This window comes from Arachis duranensis, chromosome 5 (genome assembly GCF_000817695.3).
Source record: "Arachis duranensis cultivar V14167 chromosome 5, aradu.V14167.gnm2.J7QH, whole genome shotgun sequence".
Classification (NCBI taxonomy): Eukaryota; Viridiplantae; Streptophyta; class Magnoliopsida; order Fabales; family Fabaceae; genus Arachis; species Arachis duranensis.
Genome location: NC_029776.3, coordinates 89,436,782 through 89,447,993, shown reverse-complemented (window position 1 = coordinate 89,447,993; position 11,212 = coordinate 89,436,782). Strand labels below are relative to the sequence as shown.

At 28.1% G+C, this 11,212-nt stretch overlaps 1 protein-coding gene across 1 annotated transcript; it reads right to left on the bottom strand.

Moving 5' to 3' along the window:
- Positions 1-4,848: 4,848 nt before the first annotated feature.
- On the bottom strand, positions 4,849-8,425 carry LOC107490288 (rac-like GTP-binding protein ARAC7). The gene is made up of 8 exons (XM_016111049.3): positions 8,130-8,425; positions 7,841-7,928; positions 7,462-7,571; positions 6,615-6,678; positions 6,465-6,529; positions 5,946-6,011; positions 5,753-5,862; positions 4,849-5,204 (listed from the first exon to the last, which is right to left on the bottom strand). Exons 1-8 carry the CDS (start codon positions 8,229-8,231, stop codon positions 5,171-5,173), a joined length of 639 nt encoding a protein of 212 aa, XP_015966535.1. The 5' UTR covers positions 8,232-8,425; the 3' UTR covers positions 4,849-5,170.
- Between the last annotated feature and the right edge of the window lie 2,787 nt (positions 8,426-11,212).

Genomic DNA, 11,212 nt, shown 5'->3' with positions numbered 1-11,212 from the left:
AGTCCAGCCTGATTACCCGGCGGGTCGGAAACACCGCCTCTGACCCAAGCCCCGGACCATCCTCCACGATAGGAAAACCCGACGGGTCGGTCCCCCGCACCCGACCCGAAATATGCGCGACTTGCCACTAGGCGGCTCAAGTCACCACGCTCAGTGATCGGTTGGGTCGGTACCCTTGGGGCAACACCTGAAACCCCGACCCAGAAACCGGAACGACCTACTCCTCCCCCACGTGGACTAAGACAGCTCATAGAAGCTTCTTAGCCAGTGGACTAGGTCACCTATGGGCCCACCCAGCACAGTATATGAGGGAAGAGACCAGCTCTTCCCCTAAGTTTTGCGACATCTTACCTAATTCGGCTATTACCTCGTACGAACACTGACTTGAGTGTCGGAGTGTCCTTGCAGGTGGCCACCCCCCGTCCACACCGTCTTCGGCGTCGCCATCGCCCAGTTCACATCTCAACCCCCGTTCCAAGTCCGTCCAGGGCCTCACCCGCTCACTCTCTCTCCACCACCAGACCCGTCGAGCACCCGACATCCCTCAGGTATCGAACACATAGCAATCGTTATTTCAACGAAAAATTGACGATTATAATAGTGATCACTGTTATGTGACGCACAATAAATGTTTATATTAAAAAATAATTTATTGTTTAGTTTTTTAATTTTAAAAATATATATTTTAAAAAAAATATAATAAAAAAATTTATTATATATTTTTTTAATTTCTCTATATTTATTTAAATAATTTTTTAAAAAACTATAATTTAATTTTAAAAATTGTACCAAACATTAATATTATACTTTTTATAGGTTAAAAATAAAAGAAATTACTCATGAACGCAACACAAAACACAAACTTTTAGGCTGTGTTTGTTTTTTAAAACAGGACCGGACTTAGAACAAGATATAAAGGACAGAAATATAAAATTTTGTGTTTTTGTCTTTTGTTTGGTGATAACTTAGAACAAATTATGAAAATTTAATTTATTCTCATTTTTTTATTTAAAAAATTTGAGATGAAAAATATAATAATAAAAAATATAATTATGACAAATTAACAAAAATAATAAAAAAAATAAAAATAAATTGTGTCCCTTGTTAGTGTTTTCGTATCTTTTCTATCAGGATGAACACAAAATATAAATTTAATGTTTCTGAATATATTATTTCTATCTATATCTCTTTTTTTAAACACAATTTTATATTTTTATATTTCTATTTTAATGTCTTATTTCTATAACCAAACGCCGCCTTGATTTCAAAGAATTTTCTGCATTCAATCCAATTTTGTTTCTTTCATATTACCAAGGAGGCTTTAATGTTTCATGTGTCAAGTCACCAAACAAAATTAAAAGTCACAAAAAAAAAAAAGTTTCACGCGTCAAAGACCCACCATTTCAAGCATATAATTAATAAATGTAATTTCAAGTTATTTATACCATAGGGGATAAAAGTAGGGTGTCCGCGAATCGGATCGAATCAGATATGGCCAAAAATTCAATCAAATCCATATTAAAATCATCGGATCGGATCAGATCCAATATTCACAGCTTTTAAGGTTGGATCCGATCCGATCCGATCCGCACATTTGCGGATCGGATCGGATCAGATATCGAATATATCCGCAAAACACAAAAATATTTTTAAAAGCTTATTTTTATTAAAAAAATATCAATAAAATTCATTTTTTCTATTCTTTTAAATATATTTACTCTTAAAATAATATTAAACATACTTTTCTTAAATAATTTTTAATTTTGCGGATACGCGGATATGCGGATACCAACACAAAATTCGCAATCTGATCCGATTAATGTGCGGATTCGATCCGATTCGATTAGTGTGCGGATCCGATTCGATCCGATCCGAAAGCAATGCGAATCGGATCCATATCCACAATTTTCAGATTGGATTCGGATAAATAACGCAGATATACAAATCGGATCCGATCCATAGACACCCCTAAATAAAAGCAGTTTTAAGACTTACTCAATTCCAATTCGATTAAAGAAACAGATTTCGAATCTTTGGATCGATTTCATGCTACAAGAATAAAGGCCAATGTCCCCTACATATATAGTCCATTCCCAAATTGCATCCGCCTGTGTCCCTCTTTTGGATCGATTATCATAATACACTCTCAAATTTAGTTTTTTTTTTAATTAATTTCTATATATTCAAGATTTATTAGAATAAAAGAAATTCACTTATAATAAAAAAAGATCATTAAAAACTTCACATTTGATTTGAACTTAACTTTTTAAAGCCTTTCAATTCTTTTTATTAAGATAAATTCTGTTTATCTTTTTTTTATTTAAAAACAAACAAAATTTTAAATTTAGTGTTGTGATGACATATATTAAGATAAATTCTGTTTCTCTTTTTTTTATTTATTTTCTTAATTTTTGAATCAAATTCTTATATTTTTAGTGATATTTTAATAACTAATCATATATTTAAAGTTATATTAGAATAATTGTATTTATAGAATAAAATCAAGCAAATCAGAATAAAAATCAATTCAAAAATAAATTTGGAGGTCCAAGCCCAAAAAACACAAACTCAATACCTAAAATACCAAGCTGGGCGTACAAATCTAAAGTCCGACTCCAAGGAGTGGTGCCCAGCATCAAGATTTGAAGCCCAGCGCCTTCGTGCACTGGGAGGAAGAATAAAAGAGCTCAAACCCAGCTTCATAAATCATAAGTTGGTGCCTAACTCTACTACAATTTCTATGTATTGGGCACCCAGCATCAAGATTTGGAGTTCGACTCCAAGTGCATTTTTCACTCCAAGGAGCTTCACACCCAGTTTTATCAGTTTTCCATATACTTGGAGGCCAGATCCAACACCCTAAGCCCGACTCCAAGTGCCTTTGTCACTTGCAGGATATCAAAATGTGTTTCAACTTTCAAACCCAACTCCACTTCACTAAGTCGGCTCCAATGCATAACTAATCTCAAGAAGCTTCAATTCAATTTAAAATTTAAGATTTAAAAGATTAGTTAGCAACAACATCTTTTAAAAAAATAAGATTTGATTGTTAGGATTAGATTAGATTATATTTAAATTTGAATAAGTTATCTCTCTCTTTAAAAGATAATATTAGATTTTTGAATTTTAATTAGTTAGGAAATTAGATATAAGTCAATAAGGTTCACAGAGAGGAACAACATAGATCATACACCATCCGTCACTCTCTCTCTCTAGTTTAGTCGTATTTTTCTCTACCACGAGCAACTAAATTAAATCTCTCTTATTAAATGTTTTATTTTTGTAGATTAATAATGCAAGTGTTTTTTTATTTTGATTCATGCTTATCTTCTCTTTTAAGATTGAGTTTCGTTATTCATCAATAATAATTAGAAGTATTAAGAGATATTCTAATTCTTTCTTGGATTCCGGTATTACTTTGAGAGATTTAATATCGAAATTAGTTTGAAATTTATCTCATAATCTTCACTAATTTTAGAACTAGTTCTTAAATATGTGACATTTAATTCATCTAGAAATAGTTTTTGAATATTGTGTGGCTTAAAATTAAAACCATTCTTAACCTCTTCTCTTGATTAATTAACCAAGACATTGACAATTAATTAAATTAAGAGAAATTAGATTGTTAAGACATCAAAATTTAATTATAAATAATTTGCTATGAAAATTTTTTTACATTAATCAAAATTTTAAAAACACTAGTATTGTCCTTCTTAAAGGATTTAACATTCCTGAAACCTTTAACATTTTCTATCTTAATTTCTTTTTAATTCTTTAAGCCTTCCATCATCCAATAATCTAAACAAAATCAATTCTCACTTCTTTGTCTCTTTCAAGCCATGAACCAATTCTTTTTATCAATGTGTGATTGATCTAATTAAAGATATAATTAGACGTTATTTGTCTTGATGTGTTTATTTTTGTAAAAATAATATTAACTCATCGGAATATTACTTAATACAATTTGATATACTTGCCAATAATACGAGCATATCAATTCTGATCAGTTATATTATTTCTTGTCTTTAATCTTTAAATAGATGAGTAAAAAGCTTAAGAATGATGCTAATCATTTTGTTTACAACGTAACAGTTTCTATTCTAGTTTTGTTTGGTTTATATATATATAATTAACTCAGTTAGACTACGGAAAAAAGATAAGTAATATCATGAATCTCATATTCAAAATTTAAATAAATAAATAATAAATTCAATCATGGGGAACATGAACCCTACATGGCTACATGATGAGGGACTTATGCCTTCATAATAAATAAATCATACCATGCATCAATAATCATACACTGTCACGAGTGTGCTTTAACCATTCTCCAAATTTTGCTTCATTCAACAAGAAATGTATGACCCTTAATTCCCCCACATGGATCTTATTGTTGCTATTATTGATGCCCCAAAAAGGCAAAAATCAACATGAGAGAGAAAATAAATTAAAAAATAAAAGTTTAATTATTCGGTCGGTTTTTATAATTTCTATGAATTTTTAATTAAATTGTTATATTTTTTTTTTTTGATTGGGTTCTTATACTATATCAGATTTTGTAATTAAATCCTTGCTGTAATAAAAATATTAAAATTAACAAAATATTCTATTAAACAAGACGAATAACCTAACACTTGATTGAATATTTTGTGTAGTTTAATAAAATATTCTGTTAATTTCAACATTTTTATTACAGTAAAAATTTTGTTATTATAAAATCTGATATGATATAAAAATCTAATTAAAAAGAAAAAATAAAAATATAAAAACCTAATTAAAAATTTAATAAAACTATAAAGAGAGATAAAATAATAAAAAAACTCTCTAGAATAAGAAACTTGGAGCAATAAAAAAAAAACTGTTGTCTTAGCTTAATGAATTTGGTAATATATAATACATGACATACATGCCTAAGTAATAACAAGTGAGAGAATGAAAAATTCCCTCCACTGCCAAAATAAGGTCCCTTAGCTTGAAGTGAAATAAACACTACATCAGACCATATGATAATAACTTACATTAACATTGGTTACAATACAAAAAAGCATATTGAAATATGTAATAATCAGATGTCAGGATTGAAGACACTTTGGACGGTTGGACCTACCTAGCTTCAAGCTTTCTTAATCCCCCACCAATAATTAACATCTTAATGCAATTGATGTTTCTGTTAATAAGCAGCACAGCCTCCACACACAATACCGCTGTGAATAATTAAGTTCACATTGTCAAAACCCAATTCCAAATTATTCATGGAAAATAATTGCTACAACTTTTAAATTTCACCTTTTTTAACAAATAATTAAGACAGAGTAGCAGAAAGAATTAAAGAACAAAGGGGTTGTATGACAAGGAAAATTTTCTGAAATAAACCTAATTTACTCTAATATTAATTTTTGAATCATTTTTCAATACATATGCATAATTAACAGAAGTAGTAATTTGCTTCCAGAATCGCAAGTTTGACCTAAGGTCTAGGAAATTAAATTAACACATTCAATTTAGTCCCAGTCAATCAATCAAAAAAATACAGAAAGCTGTTAAAAGTTTACTTCCAACTAAGTTAATTTTTCTCATTGTGTTTAAGATTAGCTTATTTAAGTCAGAAACAGTTAATAAAATAATAAGTCTTTATAAATATCCCTTAAAATATTACATTGTGATCATTATACTATGAATATGAAAATTCATAAACCAATGAAAATGTGAGACTCTATATATAACTATTTGTAGGGGGCAATAAGGCACTTACACAAATGAGCAAGCAGACCTTCTATGCCTTTTCTTCATTGTCATCATCTCCTTCCTCCTTGGAGGTTGAAGAACAACCTTAATTGCAGTATCAAAAACTGCTTTCACATTCTAAATCATGCAATTCAAACCAATCATTATCAAATTTTCTGTCGCACAAGATACAATTAATATAAATAGAAATTATCCAGCACCTGTTGAGTCTTGGAACTGCACTCAATGTAAGCTGCTGCACCTATTTGTTTCCTCAATTCTTCCCCCTATTACCAATGTACAATGATTCATTCATTTAGAACCTTTCTTTGCTAACATAACACTATAATATTACACAATAATTAAGAAAAGATTTAATTACTCCATTGATCCTTTTAGATTTATCTAATTCGCAATTAGGTCTTTATATATTGTTTTTTTCAATCGGATTTTTTCACTACTTTTAATTTTGTAATTATAAGAATATTAAAATTCATTGAATATTTTTTCGCAAATTGAGAAGACCCTATTTAAATCTTTAACCACATATTTTTTTAGAAAAATATTCTATTAATTTTAACATTTTTGACATTGAAAAGAACTTAATTACAAAGTTAAAAGCAATGCAAGAATCAAGTTGAAGGAACCTACTTGCAAATTTTATGAAATTATAAAGACCAATAAAAATAATTAAATCTTAAAAAAATATTAAAAAATAATGATATAAAAAGAATATAAACCTCAGCAGATGTTATAACATTAGATCCCATGTGATCAGCTAGGTACCCCCGATCTTCACGAAGATCTGCAATAAAATACATAATTTGTCATTAATTTTACTTAAGGAAAATCAGCATATAAAATTAAATTAAATAAACTCAAACATGTACCTAATTTTGTACCAACAAGAACAACTGGAACATTGGGTGCAAACCTACGCAATTCAGGCATCCACTGAAACAGAACAAAAATATTATGAATAAAGGGAAAATTTGAAGTGCACAAATACAATTCTGAAAAAACAACATTAAGTTTAGAAAACAAGAAAAGAAACGTGGAAAACACATATTATTTCTAATACATGTTTATCAAAAATCAATTCAGTTAATGTAAATAACATCCAGTAACTATCCCACTAAAAAATACAAAAATATTTAGTAACAAACAAAAATTAGTTAAAAAACTGCCAAAATTTACTAATTACTAATTATTTTTCATTTTTTGAATTTTATTTTTTTATTATTTTTAATGTTTTCTCCTTTGCATAAGATAGATGTCAGAGAACCCTCATGTTCCCTTTCCAGTTCCCACTCTTCCACAAAATTTTGTTTTTTATTTTCTTTTAAAGTAGGTAGCTATCACTACTAGGTAAAAGTCAACATAGGTATTGTAGCAAAATTTGACCATGTACTAAAATGATGGAACATAAACCGATGATCAACCTCATTGGTTCCTCTTGCCCTGACATCTTATTTGAATCCCGTGACCGTTAATTTATTTAAACTTTTCTTTAGAAAAAAAAATATAAATAATTTAGAGCATATTTGTCTATTTGATGCTACATGAACAATCTTTTTTTACAACTATTTAACAATCTTTATATTTGTTTCATCTAAATACCTGTAGAAGCAGAGTAATTAAGAATATACCCATTTTACCCCCCTTTCCTAGAGGAAACCTAAAAGGGAAAGATCCAATTGAATCAAGAAATCAAAGGGCATGAATACATGAAAGAACCTTCTTGAGAACATTTTCATAGCTTGCTCTGCTGATCAATGAGAATGCCAACACAAATATGTCTGCTCCTCTGTAACTGAGTGGCCTCAACCTACTATAGTCTTCTTGCCCTTCACCACCACACACAATAAACAAATAAAACACCAATCATAAAAGTGTAGCACAAGTTATTATATATGTTTATCAACATCCAAAATCTTCAAGAAACTTTAAAATGTTAGCACCTATAATTTCTATTTGACTCTTAAAATTTTTCGATAGTACAATTTTAAATGATTTAAATCTTGTTCTGGTTTCATGTAAAAACTCGATTTTCTCTATAAATCTATAACTAAATAAAGAAAATCACAAGAGGGAATGGAGTTATTGGTAGAAGTACCTGCAGTGTCCCAAAGCCCTAGATTAACAATGCTTCCATCCACAGCAACATTGGCACTAAAATTATCAAATACTGTAGGTATGTAATCCTGCCACATAAAAGGAAATAAAAAACATAGATTATATATATAAAACATATTCTCAACACATCTTAACAAGTTCCACCACCTACCCAGATATCATTTGATAAAAAGTTCAAAACTTTACATTATTTATATCAGTAATAATTTGCATTTGTTAAAAAAATACAAAGTTTTGATTTTGATTTTGATTTTGATTTTGATTCTTACAGTGGGGAACTTGTTGCTGGTGTAGCAAATGAGCATGCAGGTCTTGCCAACAGCACCATCACCAACTGTGACACATTTAATGAACTTTGAAGCACTCATCATTTGGAAGCTCTTAATTAATTAATTAAAGAACTCTTTAACACTAACTAAGCAGCTGCTACAAACACACTCTGTGTTCTTCTTTCTTAATATAGAAAAATATAAGCTTAGTGTTGAAGCTTCAATGGGACAAAGTGTGATGAACAAGATAATGAAACAAAGACAAGAGGGTCTCTCTGTGGGTTCTGATTTCTGTGTTGCATTAAAGAGTGGGATATAAATACTAAAATACACAGACAAAGACCCTGTTCTATTTTCAAGAAATAAAAAATTTCATTACAATTTTTTTATTAACAAATATCTTAATTGACACTCGTTAAGATTTAACAAAGCTATCTTTTNTTCAATACAATATCAATATAAAATAATTTTATATACATATCTAATTATATGATGTTATATAAAAGTAACTACTATAATTGTATTAAAATTAAATTCTAATTATCAGTAAAGTTTCTTAAAAGAAAATACTAATTGCAATAATATTTGAAATGTTTAAATTAAATTAATTTCAGATATTTTTTCTCTTTAAATTAAATATTTATTATACATATTAAGTGCGTTATGAAAAATGAGTTGTATGATTTAATTTTAACAGATAGATTACTTGTGTTAGAGAGAGAAGGTGCAAATAGAAATAAGATAATGAATTGTAGTCAAATGTTGTTGTTGGTGCACTTTTTCGTCCCACTTAATAAATTTCAAATCCAACAGAAATTTTTTTGAAACACACAGAAATGGGGCCCTTCCTCAAACGGCACCATATATTATCTAACCTCTTTCTTTCATGGTTGGTTCCAACTACATATCACTAATCACTAATAAGTAACTATAATTATTTGCTCCATCATTGTTTCATATAGAATGTGTAGTAATTCTACAATAATGAATAATACATAACCAACACAGTAATTACATAAAACAACTACATTCCTCTGTTTATCATTGCTCATTAAGATTACACTATTTGATCTAACATATAATATTATTGTTGAGAAGGTCTCAACTCTCAACTTTTTATACTGAATATTTTTTCCTTTTTAAGATAAGTACATGGTTAAATATAATGATATAATAATAAACAAACATTAAAATCGTAAAACTAATTTAAATTGGTTGAATATTCAGTTTATTTGTAATTTTAAGTAAGTATCGAAAAATTTAAATCTTGTCTTGTGTATATAATAATTTATTGACCAACGATATATTTTTAAATAGATCTTAGATTTACAACAAATTAATTCTTAATTTATTAGGTTAGAAATTATTGTGAACAATAAAAAAAACTCATTAAATTTGTAATATAATAAATATTAAATTAAATATGTTCAAAATTTATTACCAATAGTCCAATACTATTACCATAAATGAAATAATGCAAAGAAAGCTTAACAGATTTTCATTGATATGTGATTTTGTTTTTTGAACATTGATATATATATATAGTGTTTACTACAGTCAATTAACTTTTAAAAACTGAAAGTATAACTAACTTATTACTTATGGTTGTTTAATAAATCGGAATCCAACTAATAAGTGATTAACTAACAGATAATTATTGTTATTGTAATATCCTCTGAAGTTAGAGTAGATAGAATGAGTCACAATTCGTTGGTTTACTCGATTTATTCATAAACATGGATGAATTAAATCAGTAAAAATATGACTTGTTTATAAATAATTATTTTAGTTCGGCTCAAATAATTTATAAGTTGAATAAATATAGATAAATATATATATTTATTTGTCTAGCTATATTCGCTGATGTGTAAATATACAGACAAATGTATTAATAATAAGCTAAGCTAACTAATTTCCATAAGGAAAAAGCACAATTAACTCATAATTGTCTATCAGATTATTAGGATATAATTAACTCACAACTAACAAACATTGGTATAATAAAGACTCTGTTTAATTGACCATTTATCAACAATTATCTTCTTTTCTTTCTCTTTAATTCTGACAAAACATAATAATTATTTTGATAAATACTTTTAAGATTTAGCTAACTTATATCCTAAAAATATATATATTAAAGTTATAAATTGAAAACAAAATTATTAAAAATATAATTTAAGGTTTTAAAATATTTATTTTATATTTATAAAATATAAAAAATCTTAATAATATTCTTATTATGTAGTTTAAGGACAAATATTAGCTAAATTCATAATTTTAACTACTACCACCAACATTATGCTCTTAAATCATGTAATCCATGTTTTCTTGGCAATATCAACTGTTTGATAATTGATAGTTTGTAGCTTGCAGCAGAATTAGAACCCCAATTTTGGAGACATTTGCATAAAGCTGTAAAGAAAAGTATAAAACAAAGAACAAAACAAACACATGTCAAACATTTGGGTGTTATGTATAACCCAAGAAAAAGGCATCTAAAGGCATTATATTATAGTGAGCTTCTTCAAAACTCTTAATATATATTTGTTTTCCACAAATTGATGAATGTTATAATTTAGTCCTTAATCATCAATTCATTAATATTGTTGCCTTAAACAGAGAACAAAGGGAAGAGTACAAAATGCACACTATAGATGGTTAATTAATTAATTAAATGATTATGTAATGTGTACATTAAAATCAATTATTAAAGTCAATTATCAGTATAAAATATATATTAAAAGATAAATTAAAATTAAAAATAAATTAAACAATAAATATATTTATACACAAATATATTAGTGACTAATTTTAGTGTATAAATAATATTTTTTAATTAAATTAAGCAAAAAAGTGAATTAGAAAAATGTGCATATATGGACCCACATGTGTTATAACATAACCCCACCATGGATACTTTTTTCACATCAGACATCACAACAGATTCAAATGTATTCAACCGTTGAAGTCTAGTCTGAATCTTCACTCTGCCTATGTCTCAGAAATTAAAAGCAAAACTAAGACTACCTCAAAACGTTAGGTAAGCTCTTTATATCCTCAAATTAATCACATGCATATTCCCT